Source organism: Kryptolebias marmoratus, linkage group LG11, assembly GCF_001649575.2.
Source record: "Kryptolebias marmoratus isolate JLee-2015 linkage group LG11, ASM164957v2, whole genome shotgun sequence".
NCBI lineage: Eukaryota > Metazoa > Chordata > Actinopteri > Cyprinodontiformes > Rivulidae > Kryptolebias > Kryptolebias marmoratus.
Window position 1 is genome coordinate 18,203,136 of NC_051440.1, and position 25,851 is coordinate 18,228,986.

Here is a 25,851-nt window from a genome sequence, read left to right on the forward strand (position 1 = left end):
AAACTAATTTAATAAGTTAAAAATAAATCTTCATTTTAAATATGACACTTTGTGGACTAATTGCATTTAGTATTAAGGGAATCTACGAAACGTTATTTTGTAAAAACTACAAAAATGCCAGCCGGTTTCTGAAATGAGTTTCATCGCTTTATTTAAACAAGTTTAAACTTTATATCTAATGGAGTGAGAAAGAAATGAATACTATTAGGAAACATGTTCGTTACAATAAATCATCTGTGTGTGTACAGTAATGTTTATTGTAATAAAAATAATCAAACGCAGGAAGGAAGGGCTTTTCAGTAAGCTGAGAACATAAACACAAGATGGCGAAACGAAGTCAGAGAAACGCTAATTGAAATGAAACATACAAAAAACGACAACAACAAAACCTCTCAAACATCAACCAGCATGTAATTCCTACGGTTTTGATAATGTCAGTTCAGAACTAATGTGAATAGCTGAAGGGATGTAAATCTAAAGCCACACTTGGCATTTCCAAGGACATTTAACAGTGAAATACTCGCATCTCCAAGGAAACACCTCATCAATGATTGTCATGCAATAAGCTTCCATATCTCTGTTTTCCTCTGGTGTGCTTTGCTGTAAACAAACAAACAAAAAAACAAAAAAAAGAGCAGCGAAGTCTCTGTTATACTGTTTTTGTTTTAACATAAATCTCGGGACACATAATTGAACGGACGCAGATGTCTAACCTGTAACACAAAACCGACACCAGAACTCGGACACTGAACTTTTTAAGTCCTTGGCGGCTCGTTTCCTCCAGCTCACAGACGACCAAACAGAGCCCGAGCCGTGCACCTCAGCTGTGTGTTCGTTGTCCTCCACCCCCTCCCTACGTCAGTCAGACTTGTCCTTCTTTTTGCTGCCACCTATGGGAACTTTGCTGACCACCGCGGAGCCAACGGCGGTCACTCCTCCAGCCACGGCACACACTCCGCCTTTCACCAGCCCCACTCCCGCCGCAGGCACAGCAGCTACAGTGCACACGGCCGTCTTGGTGAGGTCCAGGCTCTTCCCTCCTATCCAGGCCACCCCGCCCACCGTGGCTTTCGTGGCTCCGTACAACCCCCCCGCCAGCCTTCCAAACATGCCCGGTTGTGTCTGCGGGTGGTCCTTGTCGGTGTCTGATTGAAAACGACAAAAGCAAGCGATTTTAGGTTAAACGTACGGAACAGAAAGAGAAGAAGAGAGAGAGAGAACAAGCTGAGTCTGATAATAAGAAACACGCACAGAGATCAGGCAGTTTAAGGAGCCCAGAAGTATATAAAATAAACAAAACAAGATAATCTGGCTGAGACGCCCTCACCTGAACATGGTTTTGTGTTTAAGTTCATATTAAGCCTGTCTGTGCATGTTAAAACAGTAGCATGAATCTAATTACTGTATGTCACTACAGAATGTGTTTAAATTCACATATTTTAAGGACATTTATTTATCAAAACTATGAGCAATATTATACTCACAGCCCAGATTCTGGAAACGTTGGTCTGTGTGTAAAATGTAAACAAAAACTGAACGCAATGATTCTCAAACTTCCTAAACTCACATTCTGTTCACAGTGGAATGTAGTACACACATCAGTGTTGAAACTAATAAAAACTGCCTGTTTTTATTTTGTTTTGGGGAAAAAATAAGGTAATTTTGAATTTCATGGCAGCAACACATCTCACAGAAGTTGGGACAGGGGCAACAAAAATCTGTTAAGGTTTAGTGGCGCTAAAAAGAAACAGACGGAGGAGCGTTTTGCAAAAAATGAGGTCAGACGGTAACAGGTCAGGAAGAAAACTGGATATAAAACAAAAGTTTAAAAAAAAACTGTCTAAAAAAGTGGAGCAATTTCAGAATAATGCTCCTCAGTGTAAAAACTGGGAAGAATTTGAATATCCCATCATCTACAGTTCATAATGTTATCAAAAGATTTAAGAATCTGGAGAAATCTCTGAGCTCAAAAGGCTGAAAGTCGATACTGGAGTCCTGTGATCGTCAGGCCCTTCAGGCGGCGCTGCTTTAAAAACAGGTCTGGTTCTATTCTGGACATCCCTGCATGACTCAGGAACACTTCAACACATCACTGTCTGTGAACACAGTTCACCGTTTCATCTATAAAATGATGATTAAAGCTCTATCGGGCAAAGGAGCCGGATGTGAACATCATCCAGAAACGCTGCAGTCTTCTCTGAACCAAAGTTTAAAATAAACTGAAGCTAAGAGGAGAACTGATCTGAGGTCAGAGACCATCAGGCCTGTTATCAGCGCACTGCTGAAAAACCTGCCTCTCTGATGGTATGGGGGTGCATTAGTGCCTCTGGTGGGGGCAGCTTACACATCTGGAAAGACACCATCGATGCAGAATAAAATATAGAAGTTTTAGAACATTATATGTTTCCTTCCAGTGAAGAAGACTCAGAACTGTTGAGCAGCTAGAATCCTTTAGGAATGGGGCAATATTTCCCTCTAAAACCTCCAGCAGCTGCTCTCCTCAGGTCCCGATCTTTACAGACTGATGTTCCACAATGAGAAACGTGTATTGCTGCCATCAAGTTCCCAACTGTCTTATCATTACCCCCCAAAATGTCCAACTTCTCAGTTTTAACATTTGATGTGTTTATTTTGTTTCATTGTGTAAAAAATATGGGTTTATGAGATTTAAAAATCGTTGCATTTACATTTTACACAACCCATATTTAGTGGAATTGTGGTTGTACAACCCAGCGCTTCCATTTTACCTCCTCTGCAGCTCGAGGATTGTACCCTCTGACACAGTGAGCCATCTGATGTCACAACTACGACACGAAAACCTGCCCTTGTTCAAATGTCCTTTGAGCCGAGCTTACCTGTTGCTCCCGGCTCATCTTTGTGGTATGCAGGCGCGTCCTCAGGCACCTGCTCCGCCTGACTCATCTGAGAATATAAATAACATCATCACCAAGACGGCACAAAGAACCACAGCGTGGAATTACAATTACAGGACACAGAGATCCTCCATCTGCACGACATAAACAGGTTAAAAGCAGGGTAGTGACAGGCGTTCGCCGCATGCACAAACCTAAAAAAACCACATGACGTATCAGAGCGTCACGCTAAACACATCCTTGCTGCTGACATACGCATTAAGGAGGTAAACAGAAGCAGGGTGTTACTAATTAAATACACTAAAATCATAAAGGCTGTGCACCTCTGTAAAAACAAGTTTTGTTGGTTTGGAGCACTTAGGTGCGTGTTAACACAATATTTCTGAGAAAAGGCACGAGGAACGATTGTGAAGAAAAAGTACATCTCTTTTGGTAAGAGGTATACGCCCATTTTCAAATGATCTACAATAAGACTATTTACAAGCGGAAAGGTCAGACAGTGCAACATTGAGAGAAATACACAACTCTGACTCTTATGGTTAAATTTAAGACAGGATTAGAAAAAAAAAAAACATTTGACCACGATGCACATATGTAGAAAACAGCATATTCATGCAAACAACACACTAATTGTCAAGCACGGAGGTGGAGGATTGATGCTCATTCATTACCTTTTCCGTCTTTAAGCGTTTTCGAATACAATGTTAAATTGTGTGTCGGAAAAAATCCCAAACTTGTCCAAAAATTTGGGCCGGACAACACGACAATAATCCTGTTGATAATATAGAAAAGTACGGTAAAAAAAGTATGAATCCCGGTGACGCTCACGACAAATATCCAGATACTTAAAGAGGCCGGTGCAGTGATGACAGCTCTCTAACAGCAACGTTGTAAAGAAGAGTGGGACAAAACTCCACAACAAGTCTGTGAGACTGACAGAGTCATACATCAACACTTCAGATTACTGCGACTAAAGGTGGTTCTACAAGCTCCTGAATAACGGGCTTAACGTCACGCTGTTCGTCTGAGGCTGTGGGATTTTATACAAACGACACTGACAGAACGCCGAAATTTAAAACAGATTTGACCATTTTCTTGTCAACAGAAGCCTTTCCCCCTCGACCGACATGATTTTATATAACGCAGCATGACTTTAACCGAGCGTCAGTCGTAAAAGCAGACTGCCGTGTGTGAAGAAAATAAAGGAGTGTGCTCTTTGGGTGTGCTGTGAATACAAAAAACAAAACAAGGCAGACCTGTTCGCAGTCTGAGCTGAACGATAGGTTAAAAAACAGAATATCACCGACTCTTTCTGCCTCCTGGTTTAAAGGGTTTCTAGGGACAAAAAGCAAAAACCTCTCAGCTCACGACTTACTGAAAAAACAAAGACCGGGCTGAACCTCAAAGGATCTCTCAGTTTCTCAGTTTCATAGACTCATTATAATCCTTAACCCTGATTTAAAGCATTTAAAAAACGCTTTACTTGTTATTTATATCAAAGGAGAGCGTTTATGAACAAAACTAATTTTTCTTCTTGAAAAAATTCACACTGTCTTTACAAATTCATCTAGAAGTCCTGAGTTAGAAACTAACAACTAAGTTTGATAAAACAGTAATAATTAAGCATCAAAACTGAAGACTCCACTTTTATAAATACTTTAATTGTATGTATGTATATATATATATATATATATATATATATATATATATATATGGAATATAAGTTTAGAGTTCTTGAAGAGTTTTTACAATGAGAAAGTATAAATATTCATTAAAAATACACAGTTCCAGTTGAATATTTAGACTGATTTAGTATTAATTTTTAAAATTCTTTGACAGTAATTGTAAAAAAACATGAATGTTTTATCTCTTCACTAATATTTCTGTTGAACAGTTGTGACTTCAGTGATTTTATCTGACAGGTTTAGTTGTTTTATGCTGACGTTTGATCAATCCCAAGGTGTTGCTTTAAAAACCCCCACTTTTTTATCATGTTAAAATGTTGAACAAAACCACGAAGAAGACTAAAACCTCATTAATAAAGACTCGGCCTTTAAGGAAACAGCTCTCGTTGTTCGTCAGAGTTTTTATTTAAGATCGTGTTATGAGGACAAGGGACAAACCTTGTTAATATCTGCGATATCGCAAGATCTGTCGGGGCTTGAAGCTCATGTTGACTATGACTCTCAGCTACTACCATTCAATTTAACTCAAAGTTAACGAGCTATGGACATTTCTGTGCCGGCTAAGGTTGATTAGCTATGGGGGCCATCTTGAATCGGGTTGACACCAAAGGTCAAAGAGTTGCAGATGCACTTATAGTGATTAATGTCTGAGAGTTTCATTGAAATCCATCAAGTGGTTCATGAGATATTTTGCTAACAAGACAGGCAGAGTTGACACCAGCAGCTAATGCTGAAGTTTTAGGCTAAAATATAACTCATTTGTGCGGCATTGGGGATAATGCTCAGCTTCTACCACTCCAAACTTTAGGTCAATGTGTGTAAAACTGGATGAGTTGTAGCTATAAAGCTTGCTCAGCTGTGGCGGCCATCTTGAATAGATGTGACATAAAACTTTAAAGGAGGTACAGTTTGTGACTTTCTGGGGGTTTCATTAAAATCCGTCACAGTGGTTCGTCGTGAGATATTTTGCTAACAGACAAAACGAACACACGCACGCATACAAGGGCCCAAAGCATAGTGTTATCGCGCCAAGGCCATAAAAAACAAGTTAGAAGGGAGGTTGAAATTATCCGAGCAGGGTTAGCAGCACTCAAACGCATCGTTTTAGCTAAAAGTGAACGACGAAGCCGAAATGCTTCAAGCTAGCTGCCGAACGACGGTTTTGTTTTTTTTTAACTTTAACTTGTACGAAATGTTTGCAAGACAGACCCGGGCAAGCCGCGGGTGTTTAGTTTTAAAAGCATCCTACGCAAACGTTAACAGATAAGTGTCACTTTTGAAGCAGCTATCGGCGTCCAGTTTTGACCGCACGCGCTTTTTACGTTAAAGAAAACAAAAAACTGTAGAATCTTCTAGCTCGCGTGCGTCACGTAAACACGCCACATTTAAACGTTTTTATTTTAAACGGTAGCGCTCGATACCTAAAACTACATTTGGGGAATGTGGGGGGGGGGGGGGAAGCGAGTTTTATTACGAAATTGTGCAGTTTTTTAAGCTAACGAGACTCCCACCCCTTTTTTTTCCCTCACTAAAAGTGGTCCAGCAAAAGTTATCGCTGACTCGCGTTACAGAAAAACGGATGTTAATCTAAAAATACTCACCTTTGTTTAATGGTAGCAAGTTAACCAGTCCAATAAATAGATGGATCTGTGAAGGGACTATACCCGACTGTTTTCTTTTTTTAACAGATCTCGATTTTTGCAACAACGAAGCTCCCTTGTAGCCAAGCTGGGTTGTGTTGACTGTTTTTTAGGAGGAGGTCCTCAATCTCCACCCACAGAACACACGGAGGTACGCTGGAGCTCCGTCTACCCATCTATCTGATGGGCTTCTAAAAAAACAAAAACACGCACACGGACAGGTAAATTATAGCCAAGGGGCTTAAAATATATACGCTTTATCTTATGGCTCACTCTATGACATTTGAATGAATTCCCACTCTGAGATGGTTTCACGTCAAGACAAAAATAAAACGAGGACGAGGCCTTAAAACGGTTATTCCAGCTCATATTAAAATCAGCGGCCAAGAACGCCTTGTGAGATCATAAAATTAAATTAAGTAGCTTTAATTCATGATGATGAGCAAGAACAAATAATCAACTACTATTTGTAGGAAGCATTGCTTTTTAGGATATAATCCGTAAAGAAGCGGTACCAGTTGGCGGGACAGTACGAATTATTCCATAGAACTGAATTCAAGCGCTTATAATACGGATCTAAACGTTGAGCACCGCCCCTTCTTCCTAAAGGCGAAAGTGACGTACAAACCGAACCTCAAAGATCGTCTATTTCAAAACAGATGTGTTGTGCCATACTTTGAAAACAGTCATCATTTCCCCCCCAATCGGAATTGTAACGCATCTGACAAATAAATCTTAAATGCTTTAAAAATCGACTCCCAGATTATCTGAAACAATAATGACTTCATTATTACCCGCGAACACTTTATGTTCTATAAACATTTGCGTTAAAACTAACATGCCATGCACTGAATTATTATGAGTACAGATATGCCTTTATCTTACACATAGGTTAACTTATGAATGGATACATGTTTTTAATACTATTTTATTTAATTAACTAAAACATTGCTAAGCAGAGAAGCTGGCACTGAGGTTGCCTTTTGCACCCGGGGACCCATAATAAGCCTTTGAGTGACAGTGTATATTTTCCTGCACGTCAGCAGCTCATATATATTCTGTAGAACTAACAGCTGAATGGATTCATGTTAAAACACAAGCTGCACACAGGTGCTGCAGAATTGCTCAGATAGGTAATTTTTACCTCATGTAAAGTGCATCAACTCAGTCCAAAAACGTGGTTTGCAGTGTGCCAATATCTGAGTGGACTGGAGGTAATGGATTCTTATCACTCACCGGTGAAGGGCAGAAGCTGAGTGATAGTGTTTGTGCATGTGTGTGTCATTAACTAGTCGGAGTCAACTTCGTCTGTGTGTTAGTAAAATAGCTCATGAACCACTGGACAGATCTGAATGAAACTTTCAGGAAATAATCTTTGGATGTGCATCTAAATCTGAGGATCAACTTGATCCAAAATGGCTGCCACAGCCACCTGACCCTACAAGACACAAACACTCCCATAACCCAGCCAGTTTCGTAGACATTGTGCTCAAACTCGACGTGGTAGTAGTTGAGAGTCGCTGACAGCGCATGCTCTGAGCGCGAGATTACGCCTGACGTAACATTTCTCAACATAAGATCATCTCAGTCTAAAACGGACATTAAAGGAGGGTGATGAATCATCAAGGAAGGATTGTTTTAGGCAAATTAAACAAATTTTAGCTGAACAAAACAAATAACAGGAACTCATTCCTCGTGAAATATAAAGCTTTTGACCAAACAACCCAATCAGACTCATAATCATTAATGAGGAAAATCTGGAAAAGGTAATACTCTTGTCTGTAATATGAAGCGCAGCTAAACAGATTCAAGTGATATAATTCGTAATTGTGAGATTTTAGTGCGTCACTGCTTTATTTTGAATAACTCTTAATTTGAAAAGCGGAAGTGCCCGTTTCCCGCCGGAGTTCGCAGCGACTCGCTTCGTGCGGTGAAAACGCGTCGGAGTGAGACCTCTGTCCTGTCGTCCCTTTGGGCTGCGTGCTGTGGAGGAAGGAGCCGCCGGAGATACTTTTAATACAAATAAACCCAACTTTATTTCGCTGCGTGCTGGAGGCCACCGAGAACCAGGCTCCGACTTCAGCGTCCAAATCCGCTCAGACAGCTCTTATTTTGGGCGTCAGACATCCGGACCGACCCGGCAGAGTTTCCCCCCATCTGTCGTCGTGTGTTCATCATTCAGAAGCTGTGCAGTCTGGGAGGAGACAGGTAGCTCATGACACCACAATCACTTCTCTTTAAGGCTTATAAAACGCGTACTTTCTTAAAAAATAAGGAATCAGTCGCATGTATTTGTTGCAGACCTAAAACATCCGCCCACTTGCTCTTTTACTTTAGAGTTTCAGTGTGAAGATCAATTTAGAAAACTAATATCTATCTTAGGGATGTTTCGAAACCTGCAGGATGTTTTGGATGAAAGTTCAGGATTTGTTTGTTTCTTTTAAAAGAGTGCAAACCTAAAGAATACTTGGTCATTTAGGAGAATTCAGAGGAAGCCCTGAAGTGACTCAGCCAATGTTTGAATTTAAAAAATGGCACCAGAAAGTTAAAAAAAAATCCAATTTGGAAACAGACGTGGTGAAGTTTCTGATTGAGGAGAAGGAAAAACCTTCAAATTAAAGGTGTGTTAAGCTCAGGGAAGTATTCATTAAGGCTACATACTTTACTAATTAAAGGCCTTTTGTGTTTTTGGACTAATATCCTTTTATGAGGAGAGCTGAGAAAGTTGCAGCAGTTTTGGTCAAACCTTGAAAATATTATGTTTCAATCTCTTGATATATCGGGTCACACTCAGAGCACGTGTTGGGGATGACTCTCAGCTACTACCACACCGAATATATCTTTAAAATGGACCGAGTTATAGCCATTTATGTGTCTATTTAGGTCACCTGGCAGCCATCTTGAATCAGGTTAATCAGCTGAACAGCCAGTGGTTATTCTCTGAAAGTTTCATCCAGTGGTTCGTCAGATATTTTGATGACAGACACAGTGCAAAAACATTATCGCCTGCCTCCCTTCTGTCTGTTTCAGGGCCAACCCCAGTCGTTGAGGGCCACTATCCTGCATGTTTTACCTGTTTCCCTGCTCCAACACACCTGATTCAGAGGTCAAATCGCCACTTCCTGTTCTGCAGAAGCCTGTTAATCAGCCACTGATTCAAATCAGGTGTGCTGGAGCAGAGAAACGGGTCCAACCTGCAGGACGGCGGCCCTCCGGGACCAGGGTTGGCCACCCCCCTGATCTGTTTCTTGTCCTCGGAGTGTCCGTGAGGTGTAGCTGTTGGACAGGAGGAGACGTCTCTGCTGTGTTCTTGTTCAGTTCCTCCCGTTTTAAAGGTCAGAACGCCGCTCAGATGTCCCTCAGCCCAGGTTTGTGTTTGGATGCACCCCGTTTTCGCCCGAGGTTGGCGTTTGGTTCGGAGGAAAGTTCCTCCAGACTTTGAGCCACAAACAGAAACAAGGTTTTGCTTCTGTTGTCCCCGTTTCTTTGTTCTATTTCAGACCTATTTGTCGACGTAACCGAAGCCCAGTTTGGGCGTTTTCTCGACTTCCCCTCCGTCTCGGTGGGGATATCGACTCTGAGCTCGACGACGTTTGGCCCTGATGGCAGTTTGGTGAAAACGCAGACGCTGGTCTGTGTGTGTCGGCTTCCTTCAGTTTGTTGTTGTTCTGCACGTCCCGCTCTTCATGTGCGATGAGTCAAAACATCCAGCAGGTGTCAGTGTGGCATCACTGAGAACAGGAAGCTTCCTTCCCGGTTTTCCGAGCCTCTTGTCGCACACTCCTAAAAACAACCTTTTAAAATAAAAATAACTCTGGCTCATTAAATTAACTAATAGCTTAACGTTGAAACTGATCTTTGGTCGTTTGTTAACTGAGCTGCTGATGTCAGGATTGTTTTTTCTCTCAGGTTTGTAAAGAAATAAGTAGTGTACAGATATTAAAGGGTCAGGTTAACTCTAAAAACAGTGGTTGTTTGTTTTCATATATTTATGCTGAATGGAAACATGAAAAAATGTATCTTAGTAATGGTTTTCTCTTTATAGCCCTCCGCAGAAAGTGAGAGGGGATGTTTCTGCCCGACTGTTTGTCCGCAGCCTCGCTGCCGATCGTCCACAACCGAGTAACTTATTGAGTCAACCCCATCCAAGATGGCCGCCGCCGCTACAGCTCAGTTAACTTTTACAGCTGCTGAGCTGAAAGCTGGCGTGGCGGAGGCTGAGAGATCTCCCTTTCATAGCTCCTGATAAGATGATCTTCATCCCAAAGCCTGGCTTGGTCGGTGGCAGGCGACAGGCATTCCCTCGAGCCTTTTAAACGCCCTTTTTAATAATCGGTTGTGAGCGGCGGCAGCGGGCGCTTTAAGTCGGTGCAGATTTAATTAAACGACGCCCCTACAGAACTGATATTGATACTTGATTTGTCTTTAATTAAGTGCCAGGGCGTCTTTGAAATCGCAACAAAACAGGAGTCATTACTGAGCCGTCCACACACACACACGCACACACACACACCACCCACCTTCCTCTGTGTGTGAGCAAACAACATACTAACACAAATTAGGACTGGCCTCTTTGTGTGAATGGAGGGGCCAACAAAGATGCTCCACAGAGTGATGTGTCATTAGCGAGCAGGTGGGGAGGGAGGACGCGGCGCTGCTCCCTCTTCAGCTCGGTAATGAAGAGGTTTCCATGGTGACCAGGCTGCCGGATGCTGCCCCCTGCTTTTGGGGGGTCGGTGGTGGTGGGGGCGTGCAGCGCAAATCAAAGTTGGCCCTCCTCGACTCGGAGGGTTAAACGCTGGGGCCGCGGCGGAAAAAGCCCCTCGTTAAACTCAAACCAAGTCTGGTTTTCTTTTCTTTTTTTTTTTTTGGACGAGGCTGAGATGTCTCAGTAGCTCGGAGCGAAGAAGAGCGAGGTCGGGCTCCGATGAGCCAAACGTTCACGACAAAAACACCTGGACTGGATCCTGAAAGGAAGTGAATAAACAGATTAAAGGCCGAGCTTCCTTTAAGGACTGGCTTCAGGATTCACTTTATTGTTTTTGCTGTTTTAACCCTTCACATGCCACAGCGCTCAGCTCCAGGACTCATGGAGCGCTGAGACCTGAGTTCAGGAACTTTTCAAAATATTTAATTAGATTTAAATTAAGATTCCCACAGAAACACATCCAGATCTTTCCAATAACAAAAACATGTTTCTCTTTGAAACCAGCTTCAACATTCTCCCTGTTTCTCTTTTTATGCTACTTTTAGCTTTTACTGCGGTTCTGTTCCTTTTAGCCTTTAACTCCTGTTTTGCTCATTATAGCTGATGTTTTTCTGATTTTAACTTTAGAACATGTTTCAATATTAGCTGCAGTTTTGCTAAATGTAGCAACAGTTTTCTGAGTTTTGCTCCTTTTTAGCTTTTAGCTGCCATTTTGCTGACTTTAGCTTAAGCACTTCTTTTGCTACTTTTAGCTTTTCTTTTGCCCCTTTTAGCTCTTAGCTTCTGTTTTGCTACTTTTAGCTTTTCTTTTTAGTTACAGTTTTGTTCATATTTAGCTGATGTTTTGCTACTTTTAGCTGCAACTTTGCTGACTGGAGCTATCATTTTGCTGATTCTGGCTATTGATTTGCTCCTTATTTAGCTTTTAGCTACTGTCTTTCTGCTTTTAGTGTTTCACTACCACTCTGCTTCTTTTAGCTTTTAGCTGTCATTTTGATAGCTACAGTTTTTTAGCATTTGTTGTGATACGTTTAGTTGTAATTTTGGTGCTTTCAGCTGCAGTTTTGCTAACATTAGCACCTGTTTTAACAGCTAATGTTTTAACATTAGCGTCTGTTCTGGTAATTCTGTCTACTGTTTTTAGCTTTTAGTTTTGCTACGTTTAGCATTTAGCTGTGGTTCTGTAACTTTCTGCCACAGTTTTGCTGTTATTAGCTTGTGTTTAGCTAACTTTATCGTCTCCGTTTAGCTGATTTTAGCTTCTGTTCTGCCTGTTTGACTCTGACAGTTTCATTCAACAAAATCAACAAAGTCCTTCGGCTTCTCTCTCTGTCTCGTAGCTAAACTTTAGCTCTGATCCTCGCAGCTCTCTCCTGGTGGTCCGGTTCTGGGACAGGGTCTCAGTCTGAAAGGGGAGGCGGGGGAGAGGTGGGGGGAGACAGAGGAGCGCCCAAATCCTTTTAAAGCCTTTTGTCCTTCATCCAGGGATTTATTAGTCATTAAAGAATAATAACACATTCATGGCTTCATCTGATGAAAGGCTGAACGTTTCTCTGGAAGCAGTTTAATCTGGACTTGGTTCTCCCGGGTTCTGAGCGGACCGTCCGGTCCTGATGGCTCCCCCGGTCGGGTCGAGGTTCTGCTTTAATAACCGGGCCTGTGATTCATCGCCCGTCTTTCTGAGCGGAGGGCCTCGGCCTCCTGGAGTTTTTAATAGTCCTGAAGGAGGACGAGGAGGATAAACGGCGTCGCTCTGAAGGAGGAGGAGCTAAAACTCAGACTGACCTAATGATGATGATGATGGTGGTGGAGGTGAAAGGATTTAATGCAACTAAAATGAAAATATCTGCAGATTTATTTTGGTTCCTGGTTTGTAAACAGAGATGTTCACGTTTCTGCTGCTTCCTGAAACATCTGACATAAACGGCCATGTTTACCTGGTTGTTGTTGTTGTTTACCTGGTTGTTGTTGTTTCTGTTCATTTTAATCTTCGGGGTCTAACAGGTCTCTCCCCTCCTTCCTCCTCCTCTCTCCCCTCCTCTCCTTCTCTCCTCCCTCCTCTGTCCTATCTCTCCTCCTCTCTGCTCCTCAGCTCTGTCTTTATTGAAACTCGTCTATAAATCATTTATCTCCTCTGCGGGGCCCTTCAGGGGCCATCTTCTCCTCCTCCTCCTTCTCCTCCTCCTGCTCCTCTCCCAGCTGGGTTTGTTGACTCATATCTGCGGTTCTGTTTCGCCTCTCGGTTCTGTCCGAACAGTAAAGCTGCCACAGCTGCGGGTCGTGTTAGCATAGCTGCTGAAGGCGGTGGGGGGGAGCAGCAGATATATTGCAGCCATTAGCTTTTGTTCGGCTGCTGACAGTTTTAAAACATTTCAGCTTCCCTCTGTGCAAAGAGACGGCGGGATGTTTCAGTCTGACGGCTTTTTAAAGACGAAGAAGAGGAGCAGCTGGGAAAAAAAAGCTAATTACTGAGAGAAACTGAGCGCCGAATGACAGTCGAAGTTTCTGAAGAAGCTGAAATTGAGATGGTAATGAGGGGGAAATGGGAACATGAGCTAAAAGCTAAAAGAAGACTAGCTAAAGGTTAGTGATACTAAAAGTAGCAAAAGGCTAGCAAAGATTTTTAAAAGGCTAGCTAAAACCTAAAATAACAAAAGTCTAGTTAAAATGGCAAAAGACAAGCTAAAGGCAGCAAAACAGCAACTAAAAGTAGCAGAACAGTAGCTAAAGTGAGCTAATGCTAGCTAAAAGTAGTAAATGAAGACGACTCGAGTATAGCTGAAGCAGCTTTCAAAGAGAACATTTGAGGGACATTGAAGGACTTAAGGAGATCTCTGTTTCTCTGGAGGAATTAAATTTGTCTGTAGATCGTTTAATAAAACCGTTCATGTTATTAATACGTCTCTTAAAAAGCAATAAAATTAACGAGCAGTTAAACTTGTAAAAAGGAATATTTAAAATAAATAAATTCTCTTTCGTTGATGTTGAAAATAAACTTTTCACTGGTTTTATTTGTTTGTTTTTTTATTTTTTCCCTGCAGCCGGTGCAGAAATGAACGGATCCGAATCCAGCTGGGATGAGAAGGCGTCCCAGCCTCCAGACAGCCGGACGAGCCTCAGGTCCAGCTCCAGGACCAGGACCAGGACCCGGCACTCCGACCCCGACCCCGCAGAGCCCCAGGACCCGGGTCAGAGCCTGCATGGGAAACAGCGGAGGAGGAATTTGGACTCGGCTCTGGCTGAGGACCTCAGCCAGATCAGTGTGGACGCTGTACCCACAAGGTGAAGATCTGTGACTGCAGCAACATAAAAACATCAGATCTCAGTTTCAAAAGGATATGTAGGTGCTGCTGTGGATTATATACTCTGATACCTCACTGGGTGCTTCTAAATGTGATATAATCAGTTTAGTAAACTACAAAGAGTTTTAATACGTTTAATGTTAGTGTCTGCCTTTAAAACATTCTCCCAGAAAGAGTTTTTTAGGAGTTCTGTCCCTTAAATACAAAAAGACCCAGTTCAGAACCGGGTCTGTGTCCGTCCGCGGTTCTAAGAGGCTCGTTAAAGAATAATGTGTGGAAGTTTCTCCTGCTTTCAGGCTCTGTAGAGGAATCAAACGTATTAAAGAGGCGTCGTGTTGTTTTCTTCCGCAGTAAAGAAAAGCGGTCCAGATCCAGCAGCGGCGCCGTACCGAGCTGCCGGTCCTCGGGGTCCACGTCCCGGAGCGGCCTGTCCTCTGTGGCTCGGCTCGTGAAGCTCGGTCGCTGTAAGAACGTGGTGGTGGTGGCCGGCGCGGGGATCAGCACGGCCAGTGGCATCCCGGACTTCAGGTTGGTGTTTAAACGCCGCCGCCCTCCACCCGCTATGCGTTCGAACGGTCTGAACCAAAACGCCTCCTCCTTTCAGGACTCCGGGGACGGGTCTCTACGCCAACCTGGAGAAGTACAACGTCCCTTACCCAGAAGCCATCTTCAACATCGACTTCTTCTCCAACGACCCGCAGCCTTTCTTCCTGCTGGCCAAGGCTCTGTACCCCGGCGCTCACCGGCCCAACTACATCCACTACTTCATCCGCATGCTTCACCACAAAGGGCTGCTGCGCCGAGTGTACACGCAGAACATCGACGGGCTGGAGAAACGTGAGTGAGAACAACGTCCACACTCGCATATCTCCAAACGTATCATCTTCTAAAACATCTCCATCACTGCTTTGTTGAGGAATCTGGTTTTTAGAGACTTTTTATTTCAATTTGTTAATTTTTTTTACATAAATCACCAAATAGATGTAAAAAAAATACCTTTTTTATTTTAGGGTTTTCAAAAGTAGAGCTAGTTGATGATTAAAGATTATTTGCAGCCACTTTGGTAATTAATTAATCACGTCCGTTTTTGAAATATAAAGCTTTCTTATCTGTTATTTCGTCTTTGAGTTTAGGGCTGAGAGTGAAATTTCTGACGTCAAGTTCAGTGTCTTCAAATTAGATTTAAAAAAAAAACTTATGTTTTTAGGGTTCCTACAGTCTTTAAAAGTGTGGAGAAAAAGAGCACACATTCCTAGTTTCTAATACCTGGAAAAAAAAATAAAAAATCAACATTTCTAAACGTTGCACCAATAAAACAGGAGTTTCTCTCTTTGACTATAAATAAAAAATAAAAAGTCACTATGATGACTGCTTCTTCCTTTTACCAGGAGGGTTTAAGGTCAGATTACAGATTATTTAATGTTCAGGCTCATGAAGACATAAATAAATAAAAAGATATACATTTAGTCAGATTTGCAGGTTGGGTTAATAATAATTTAGTTAGCTAAATTAGTTAACATAAATATATCTTTTGGGGTAGTATCCTCACGAGATGCATTGTAAAACCAATAAATAAACTAATTTTAGGGAATTAAACCTTCTTAAATCCAGTAATTTTACATGCAGTTAAAAGAAAAACTGATCCGATGAACAAACACAGTAAATTTAGACTGTTTGATGGTTTAAAAGTTGACAGAAAATCTGTCAATTTAAGTGAAAAAGCTTTAAATTTCTGATATAACTTTTACTGATATAACTCGTAACAGACGAGCTTGTTTGCTTTATGAACGTTTCTAAAAGTCGTCCTCCTCTCAGTTTGCGGCGTCCCGGATGACAAGCTGGTCGAGGCCCACGGGAGTTTCGCCACAGCTTCCTGTCACCTCTGCTACACGCCGTATCCTTCCGAGGAGGCTAAAGTATGTCCACGACCAGACGAAAACCCAACCCAGATGATTCATCACGTGATCCTGCTGTGAATCTGTGTTTCAGAGGGCCATAATGAACGACAGCATCCCCACCTGCTCCTTCTGCGCCGCCACCGTCAAACCAGACGTGGTGTTTTTCGGGGAGGACCTCCCTCAGAAGTATTTCCTCCACACCGAAGACTTCCCTAAGGCGGACCTGCTCATCATCATGGGCACCTCCCTGCAGGTAAACGTTCAGAGCATGTCGTGGAACCGCACGCCGTGGCGCCCGCGCGCCGTCGCCTAACGGCCGATTCCGCTTTTCAGATCGAGCCGTTCGCCAGCCTGGTGAACACGGTGCGCTCCACGGTGCCGCGCCTCCTCCTGAACCGGCACGCTGTGGGCCCCTTCGAGAGGGTCCCCCTGCGGAGAGGAGACCACATGGAGCTGGGCGACCTGGCCGAAACCGTCCGAAGGTTCGCCAAACTCCTCGGCTGGAGCGGCGAAATAGAGGAGCTGATGAAGAGGCAGGAGCTGCTGGTGGGTTCAGCGCCGATAAAATCAGAAAATGTTCAGCTTAAAGTTACTCAGCAGTATTTTATTTTTTAATCTATTGGCCACATGTATTTGATTGTACTGTTAGCAAAATAATATGAAACTTTCATTGACGTAAAGCAGGGGTGTCCAACCCTGGTCCTCGAAGGCCACCATCCTCCATGTTCTCCTTGTTTCTCTGCTCCAACACACCTGATTCAGAGGTTGAATTACCTCTTCATTCTGCAGAAGCCTGTTAATCACCCATTGATTCAAATCAGGTGTGTTGGAGCAGAGGAACAAGTAAAACATGCAGGATGGTGGCCCTCGAGGACCAGGGTTGGAGACCCCTGACGTAGACCTACAACTGATTCACTTTTGAAGATGGCCGCCGCAGATATGCAACCTTAACAAACAAAAATGGCTTCAAATTTAGCTGGTTTATACTATATATATTTGACCAAAACGCCATCCTTTCTCAACAGAAGGTGATCTTAAACTCTGGCATGACCGGCGGCGGGCGACATGCATTCCTACCAGACCTTTTTAACGTTTCGTCTTGTGTTGTTCCAACTCCCTCCCCCCACAGAGCCTGCCCGCTCTGGTAACCAGCCCCTCGTCGCAGAGCACTCAAACGTTCCGTCCGGACGCCGCCGCTGCGTCAGAACCTGAACGCGGCGCGGGGACACCCGGGTCCGGACCGCGGGATCAAAGAGGAGCCGGCAGCGGCGGTGAGGACACAGACTCTGAGACGGACAGCAAAAGCTCCACGTCGTCCAACGCGAGCAAATAACGCCACACCGTTTGTTTGTTTTTGTTTTTAATCCAGAGTGTTTGTTTATATGTAAATCTGAACGGTTTTATGGAGCATAAGGAAGCGTCCCTCCACAACACTAGTAACCGTTTCCTCCTGCGTTTTTATGTTAGAGGCAAATACTTATTTTATGATGAATAATGCACTGTATTCTTAGCAATATTTAATGAATGACTGCGTTCTCTGTGTAATAAAGTTAATAAAGTATGAGTCGAGACGACAACCATCCTTGGTCTCCACTTTATTTGAACTCGAAGTGGAATTTTTCCCCTCCGAATAAAATACGTAGTGCTGCCTACAGTACGCAAAAAAACAACCGAAAATATTCTGTAGGCTTCCCTCCCGGATGCATGCAATTTGACCGTACCTCCGAAGTGTTTGTGGCAGAAAAATGAAAAAAGGGTTTAAAGCAGAAACACGAGGAAAAGTCTGTAAGAGTTATTTTTACAAGAAACAAACATTAAGGGCAGGGAAATATAAATATGTGAGCTTTCAACAGGTTGTAATGTGAGCAGGCAGTAGTGAAACGTGTGCTTTGATTACATTGAGACAAACTTTCACCGTTTTTCGTCCTACGTTTTAACTAGATGTTAAATTATGCAAAACTGGCAAATTAAAAAAAGTCTTTGCTGTTCATTGTCAAAAATTCATCTTTCTCTCCTAAACATAAAGTGAACACCAGTTCAGAAAGTTTCATTCACAATAATTAAGACACACCGAGCTGCCAGTTTTTTTTCCCTCTTTAAATTACGTCACTATCCTCTACGTTCAACAAGCAGCGCGATTTTAAAACCTCTACAGTCCCGTCGATCGCGTTTTTTGCACTTTGATATTTGCGGCGCACACTCAAACGACACAAAGATAAAACCTGAAAATGAGGAATATAAAACAAAGCCAGCGTGAAGGAATGATTCATCAAACCTTGGCAACAGTGTTTGCAGTTAAAAACTAGGAATCCAGCAAAAATTTAGATTATTTTTTTGTTTCCTTCCCATTTCAGGGAGCAGGAGAACAAGTGAAGCCTCAGTAACCATAAAGACAATGTCCCACTTCCCCAAACCCCAAAAATCATTCAAAATGAGGCTAAGAAAGTAGAGCTTCTTTTCAGTCCTTCTTTTATACATTAAGTTTGCGTTAACTACACCAGGAGAACGATTAATGACCCTGCAGAGTGTCGCAAACAGACGCCCGTCGGAAACACATGAACGTTTTTCAGCCTTTAACGTGCCGAACTATCTGAAACTCCGTCCCAGTTCAATGTACAGCGTTAGTGCTACTTCTGCCGCCTCCCGTTTCGAGTGCAGCATGTCACAGTTCAGTTTGACCACATCCAGTCTCGGTGGAGGCGTGGCTTCTGAGGATCCACTGGAGCGTCCGCCAGGCGTGCCGAGGTCTGGGAGAAGCGGCCGTAAGACACGGAGCGCACTAGTCCGAGTCCGATTCGGAGTTCTCCTCGGGAGGGTCGCAGAGGGTTTCCTCGAGGGGCGCCAACGTCCCGTCCGGCCTGACGCCCATCGGCCGGATGACGTTCTGCCTGCGGAGACGAAAACGCAAAAACATCAGATCCGCTCAGATTGAACCTGAAGAGCCTCCCTGCTCGGGCCTCTTTGTATCTGCAAACGAGGGTTTGCTCTTTATTCATGCACATCTCAAGGACCCTCATACAACAACCCCCCCTCACCCTTTCACAGACAACCAGGCCTGTCTGACCATCCTCCCTCCCTGTGGCAGTTTAATTACAGGATCAGTACTCGCGCTAATCTCCTCAAAGCCACCACTGCCTCCTCTATCCTAATCCAATTACACCTGCCCTGTGTGTCACCGCTGCCTCCGAGACGAGTCATCTGAGAAATATCCAAAGATTTAAAAAAAAAAAAAAAAAAAGGGAGAACCATTTGAGTTGATTTGACAGATTAAAATATGAATGTTTGAGTGATTCCTGGGAATGAAAGGGTTTAATGTGGGAAAACCACACGTTGAGGACGAAGGTCAGGGAAAAAAAAAAAATTTAAACCGGCAGCAGATTGATCAGTGAAGAAACAGCAGAACAAAACAAACAACATTTAGCCCCAATTAGAGCAAAAAAATAAATAAAAATCTGATCTGCCCCCCTCAGGAGAGGCGGAGGCCTGAGGGGTCGGCAGGTGCTCCGTGTTAATTGGAGGACGGGTTAGCAGATTCTTTCGGGGAGCTGAGCGATCTCCTTAGCACCTGTACTGATGGAGGCACCTCTCTGCCGTCACTGCGCCTTCACGGAGGAGGAGAAGAAAGAAGACGTATCGGGGAGGAATCCTCTTATTCCGGCCACACGCGTCTCATTACGGCTCAACGCCCTGCGGGCCTGACAATAACAAGGTCTGCCTTCTTATGTCTGCGCATTTATTCAGCCGTGTCTCTTCCTCTTCATCCGCGTTCCACCCAAATTGGTTCGTCTCGTTGTCGCCTCCGTCTCGGCCCGCTCCTCTTTCTGACCGCTGATTGGCTCTTCAGACACGAGGGGACTTAAGTCAGAACGCGTGGTATTAAAAAAAAAAAACCTGAAAGGGGCACATAAAGGAACCAGAGCCCACGAGTCGGCCCCGCTCGCCAATTAGGCGCTAATTAACGCAGAGGTGGTAATGATGCTGCAGCGACGCGCCGGCGAGCTCCCATTTACCCCAGCTGAATGCTGCGGGACTAATTGAAGCTGCGTCCACCAGCAGCAGATTCTTCTGAGGCTGAAGCGGTTGGCAGGGAGGATGCTCGGCGTCACCTTTTCCTTGCAGGTAGCATTAGCCTCCCGCTCACAAAGGGAAAGGTCAACGCAAGCACAACAGGACCTTCTGCTGAGGAAACACCGGATGAAAGAAATATGAAAAAAGATCATCTGACTCGAGTCTTTACTGTTTCTCTAGTTTTTAACGTTTTAAATCAAACTACGAAGTGTGGTTTTTAATCTGAGCTGCTGTTTTTCATCTACAAGTTAAGAGGCGAAGCACACAGGTGACGACTGACGTGTCAGAAACTACCTTATTCTGACCTCTGACCCCATCGCCGGCTGCCAATCAACGCTTGGCGCCGCAGCGATGTGTCTCACCTCTGTCCTGTCTTCTCACTCGCTCTCTGCTTCTACATCCTGGTTCCTGCGGCTGCTCTTCTTCTACGCTTTTTGCCTTTTATTTTTTTGACAGCTCTTCTTCTCTTGTTGTAAAAGTTAAGCTCATATTTAAGGCTGATTTGTCCTACGTGTTTTAGTGGCGTCTAATGATGCTCCTGGAGCGTTCTTGGCTTCAAACTTTAATGTCTCTTCCTGAACTAAATGAACTTTACAAATCTAAACCATGGGGGAAAAAATTAAAATATTTACCTGAACTCGTATTGCATTTATTGAGGAAGTTATTTAACACATTAGAGGTGATGCAGTCTGTTCTGATCAGGTTCATCATTTATGGCCTCTCTTATAACAAATATGAGTCGTTATTACTTGTTTCTGGTCATGTTTTACTTGTGATGCTGCTTTGGTCTTTACTGAAATGAGTTGTTTGCTCCTCTGTTTGGAGTTAAGTGCAGTTTGAAAAGCTCATCTGCAGAACTGAACGTTATTTAGAAACATGTATAATTTATAACCAATCCGACGCTGTAGGTGGCGTCTTTTCATGCAGATGCTACATTTCTCTGAAGCCCAAACTCGAAGAGTCATGCGCTCTGTTCCACTTTCGTGCGTTACCTGGACAGCTTGTCAAACATCTTGACCAGATTCTCAGCCTCGTACTCCTTCTGCTCCTCGGTCATCTCCTCGATCGGGTTGGGCATCGGCTCCTCCACGTGACCGGTGATCGGGTTGATGCTGGGAAACGGGAATGAAAGAGCCTCATGTAGATCTACAAACACATTCACGCGCTCTCCGTTTAAAAAACAAGCCGCCGACTCACAAAGGTTTGGCAGATTTGTACTCTTCTGTGTCCGAGTCTTCATCTTCGGAGTACTGCGTCTCTCCTCTTCCTCCTGCGAGAAGACCTCGAGCCACGAGGAGTCCCGCTGCGTTGCCGTATCCAGTGTACTTCAACAGATTGTCCACTAAAAAGGTGCCATCGTGAGCAAAGAGAAGTGATGCTTTAGAGATCGAACACCCGGACACACGCCAAGGATCGTCCCAACTCACCGCTCTCTTTGCAGAGGACGAAGAGGAACTCTGCGGCCGTTTGCTTCACGCCCATGTCGACGTGCGTCATGAGGCGCACCAGCTTGTTTCTGATGGTGCTGCCGACCTCCGGCCTGTTCTTCACATCCTTCAGTGGAGGAAGGACCTGAAACAAAACAGGAACTTTCATCTCTCACAGTATTGTATAAGCACTAATCGTCACTGAAACTCCATTATTTACTGCTGTCTTCGTTTTTTTTTAATTTACCTGAGCTTTGAGATATCTGCGGATCTCCCTGTGACATCTGGATCCCTCAGTTAAAAGGCTGAGCACTGGAGTCAAACCCTCTTTGTAGTTGGAGCCCTGCTCGGAGTCGAACAAACACAAACACTTCAAGCTCTTCGTAAGAACGATGTGCAGGAAACACTACGGCACCACCGAAGTTTTAACAATGCAGCTAAATCATACTGGTGTCCGAGCTGTTGAACAGAATGTAACTGAAGTCGTATTTCCATCCAAATGTTTCATAGACCAGTGAAGCTTTAAATACTTCTCTTTTTTTTCCATTTCTTTATAATACAGAGCTGTAAATTAAGCTCCAATAAACCCATAAACTCCACCTGTATTTGCCACAGAGGCTGAACCTCACCTTGTCGATTCTCTTCTCCATGAAGTCCAGCAGCACCTGCACCACTTCGACGTTTTTCCCGCCGTATTTCTCCTGCCCCCCCTGAACGGGCACGTCGATCAGCACGTCCAGGCAGGACACGGGCAGGTTGTTCAGCAGGTTGACGGCGTGGCTGGAAACACAACAGCTTCAAGATGAGCAACAGATAAAAGCTTTGGACCAACAGGGTTTCTTTAAAAAAAAAAAAAAAAAAAAGATCACAGCTTTGTACAAGTGTGTCTAACATGGAGACTCCTTTTTGAAACTCCTCTCCTATTCAGTCGTGTTTTCATTCAGACAAATTACAAAAAAAAAAAAAAAAAGCCGGTCAGAAGGTCAAACTCCCATGACCGCCGCAGGAGTTCAGGACGATTGGCGGTCACTAAAGTTCAGGCTGCAGATACAAATTCTTGGCATTCCAGCGTTAAAAGGAAGATGCTGATGGCTTTTATGAAACTGACAAGATTTGCATCAAAGTTGGAGCCGGTTAGCTTGTGAGGCGCTGACGAACTCGGCCGATCTGTGTGCTTTTTTTCAACGGGAAATAGTCGGCGTAAAGATCAGGACCACGTGGCGTTTTTCATGCAGAGTCCTACCTGTGAGCCTCCTCTGTTTTTTCCTCCGTCTCGGTGTTCAGCATCAACAGGCGACGCAGGATGGCAGCTATGAGCCGGAACTGGTGGTCGTCCTCCTGTCGAACAGAGCACGTGCAAAAAAACTGACTCAGAGGGGTGAAACTTTGTTTAAGACCAGTGAAATTAGGGAAATGAGTAAATGAATGAATAAAACAAGGACATGGAGGCTGGAGGTGAACCCCTAAAAGCACAAAACAGCAACACTGAATTTTATCGAGGCAATAAATGAATCTACGAGCCACGGCAGCAGAGAAAACCGAGTAAAGGATCTGGGTATCTAGAAGGAGAGCAGTAATCCTAAAAAAAAACTACAATGGATGCTGTTTGGACTTACAGTCTGTTAGAAGCTGCAGTTCATACTGCCTCAAACGCATGAAAAACCACAAACAAACGCAAAACATATTCATGGACGACTGCAGCTTAGGTAAAAAAAATCTGGTGATGACTTGAAACGATCGCATGAGTAATATAAATCTTAAACATAAAGATTTCAGATTCTGTTAGGCCGGTTCATTTTGCAGACCCCGACGTCGTTCTGTGCAATTTAAAGTAGCACTAAATGTTGACAATAATCTTAATTATCTTAATTAGCCAACTTCATTACCTTTAATTAGCTTGTGTTAGAAAGTCTGGGTCATACAAATGATAACACTTCATAACAAATCCATGAAACCTGGTTCAAAGCTGCTGTAGTTTCCTCTAAACACTTAAAGTTCTCTAAATAAATACACTAATGCTTACAGAAGAAGTCATTAAAAGCTTTTTTTTAATTCAGTACAGCTATCAAATGATTGTTACCAGAAGTTATGGAGGTTAAGATAATAGAAAACCAAAATAATAACCAAAAACAAAAAAAAGAAAAAAAAAAGCAACTCACTGGATAAATAAAAAATCAACTAAAAAAAAAAAAAAAAAATCACAAAATTACTTTGTGGTCAGATCAGCGAGAATCGGAGTCAGTTCTGTGAACCGAAGTAGATGAAAAGAGAAAAGTTTTGGTTAAAGAAAAAGAAAAGATAATTTCCTGAAAGGCACCGCTCTCTAACAGCTTATGTTACTCATCCTGCAGAATGAATATTAAATTTTGCACCGAAGCTTATCTTGTAAACAGCTGAAGCTAAAAAAAAAAATCATGGTCGACGGGAAAATTATACCTAATAAACACCCACAAATTAACACTGGGAAAGCTAAATCTGTCCAAGCTTAAATGGGTTTACTGTGACCTTTATGATGAGAATCTGAAAACTCAGAACCACAAGCTTTTCACAGGAGGAATCTAGAAAACAGACTAAACTGGCAACAAAAAGGGGGCTGATATTGAAGATAGTAAATTTTCTTTCAGGCTTTTTTCTTTTGCAAATAGTTGCAATAAAAAAAATGGAGATCTTGGTTATATTACTATAGACATGGCTCATCTTGACCTTTCTGACCCCACTTCCTGTTTGAAGATGTTCACAAACCAACAGAGGTGTGAATCTCGACTGTAATGAAACAGCAGACCCAACCCGCTCACCTCGTTCCGAGCTTCAGAGAGCGTGAGGTTGAACAGGGCTTTGAGGGCCTCCATCGCCCGCTCGTTGTTCTCCGCGGGCAGAGGCCGGGCCTCCGGGCCCGGGGGGGCAGCCTCGTAGGTGCCGACCCAGCGCACATCCAGGGTGTGCTCCAGCACCTCTGTCAGCAGTCTCACGGCGTGGCAGTCTTTCCTCAGGACGCCTCTCACGTCGGGGCGGAGGGCGGACAGCAGGAAGAGGAGGCGCAGTACGAACAGCCCCACCTCGTGTTGCCACGAGCTGGACGAGTGCAGGCTGGCACACAGGCCACGAGCCAGCTGTATGTCCACACACACCTGCTGAGCCGCCGGGCTGTTGTACACCACGTTGCACAGGCACTTCAGGGCCTCCACCACCACCCTCTGCTCCTCCTCGGACTGCGAGGAGCCTCCCTGGTCGTCGTGGGCCTCCTCCTGTCCCGTCTGCAGCCCTGCCATCCCAGTCAGGACCAACATCCCCTCCCTGGTGGCCACAGGGGCCAGGACATGCTTGTCTCTGGACAGGATGCGGAGGGTTTCCAGGCACGCCTTCTGACAGCTGGGCCGCATCTGTTTCCTGAGGACCATCAGTACGCCCTGACACAGTTTCTGACATGGAGACACAGTGAAACAGATAAATATAAATAAATAAACCCACATCACTCCAGTCACCTGATTGCAGCAGTTTGGGTGTAGCAGGCTTACACTGCGCAGGGCTTCTTCCTTTTGGTCAAACTTAAAGGTCTGAGTGTTCTGAAAGAGGAAAAGACAACCATGAGGCAGTAAATAAAAACAAACAAACCTCTCTGAGAAAGACAGCTTTCACATTTTCCTAAGAAACATGAAGTTGCTCAGCTTACCCAGGCAGGGTTAGCATGTTAGCCATGTTGGTTCTGAGGAGAGCGAATCGTGGCCCAGTTTAATTCATTCACACAATTAATGTGTAAAAAAATTACAAGACACTTTGACAGTTCCCGAAATCTCTGTTCAGCTGGTCCGCTCCGCTGAGGCGAAGCTCACTTTAAGCTAGCTCTCCTAGCTAGCTAGCTACTAGCGTTAGCATCCCCGTTTGTTTGTTTTGTTTTGTTATGTTTGTTTTGGTTGAACGAAACGCGAGCATTTACCTCTTGATTGTAGCGGCGCAGGAGCTCCCCCGCGTCCTCTTCGTTTGCAGTCTCAAGCTGCGAGAGGATGGTGTTCAGATCCATGGTGCGGAGACCGAGCACGACACGGCTAGCTAGCTTGGTTGGAACCGTGCTCGGTGTTAGCTTAGCCAGCGAGGGGCTAAGCTGATGCTGCTGTCAAACAGGGAAACTCCCCTGACCGCCTCCGTCTCTTCATGTTCGGGCGAAATTAATTAATAATAAATGACTTCCAGCTTCACACGCACCGCATCCGTCCGTTTTAGCAAACACGCGCCAGGGCTGGAAACGTGCCCAA

General features: G+C 43.9%; 3 protein-coding genes across 8 annotated transcripts; 1 reads left to right on the forward strand and 2 right to left on the reverse strand.

The window, feature by feature from the left end:
* Window positions 1–129: 129 nt before the first annotated feature.
* tmem263 (transmembrane protein 263) lies at window positions 130–6,297 on the reverse strand. 2 transcript variants are annotated; one of them, XM_017422966.3, is made up of 4 exons: window positions 6,160–6,297; window positions 3,545–3,645; window positions 2,856–2,922; window positions 130–1,145 (listed from the first exon to the last, which is right to left on the reverse strand). In XM_017422966.3, exons 3-4 carry the CDS (start codon window positions 2,920–2,922, stop codon window positions 859–861), a joined length of 354 nt encoding a protein of 117 aa, XP_017278455.1. In that variant the 5' UTR covers window positions 3,545–3,645; window positions 6,160–6,297; the 3' UTR covers window positions 130–858. The 2 variants fall into 2 exon arrangements, with proteins under 2 accessions (XP_017278455.1, XP_017278454.1); XM_017422965.3 differs by lacking the exon at window positions 3,545–3,645 and having other exon boundaries at window positions 6,160–6,293.
* On the forward strand, window positions 6,286–17,687 carry si:dkey-103i16.6 (SIRT1 domain-containing protein). Of its 5 annotated transcripts, none has more exons than XM_037978106.1 (8): window positions 6,286–6,419; window positions 13,948–14,188; window positions 14,560–14,736; window positions 14,813–15,045; window positions 16,024–16,124; window positions 16,198–16,359; window positions 16,440–16,652; window positions 17,236–17,687. In XM_037978106.1, the coding sequence occupies exons 2-8, from the start codon at window positions 13,959–13,961 to the stop codon at window positions 17,437–17,439; spliced, it is 1,320 nt and encodes a 439-aa protein (XP_037834034.1). In that variant the 5' UTR covers window positions 6,286–6,419; window positions 13,948–13,958; the 3' UTR covers window positions 17,440–17,687. The 5 variants fall into 5 exon arrangements, with proteins under 5 accessions (XP_037834034.1, XP_017278508.1, XP_024863142.1 ...); XM_017423019.3 differs by lacking the exon at window positions 6,286–6,419 and adding an exon at window positions 8,097–8,406; XM_025007374.2 differs by lacking the exon at window positions 6,286–6,419 and adding an exon at window positions 9,366–9,566.
* On the reverse strand, window positions 17,686–25,812 carry ric8b (RIC8 guanine nucleotide exchange factor B). Its single transcript, XM_017423017.3, has 10 exons — window positions 25,536–25,812; window positions 25,117–25,164; window positions 24,397–25,020; window positions 22,845–22,939; window positions 22,231–22,381; window positions 21,849–21,944; window positions 21,602–21,746; window positions 21,372–21,516; window positions 21,167–21,286; window positions 17,686–18,994 (listed from the first exon to the last, which is right to left on the reverse strand). The coding sequence occupies exons 1-10, from the start codon at window positions 25,617–25,619 to the stop codon at window positions 18,886–18,888; spliced, it is 1,617 nt and encodes a 538-aa protein (XP_017278506.1). The 5' UTR covers window positions 25,620–25,812; the 3' UTR covers window positions 17,686–18,885.
* Window positions 25,813–25,851: the final 39 nt, after the last annotated feature.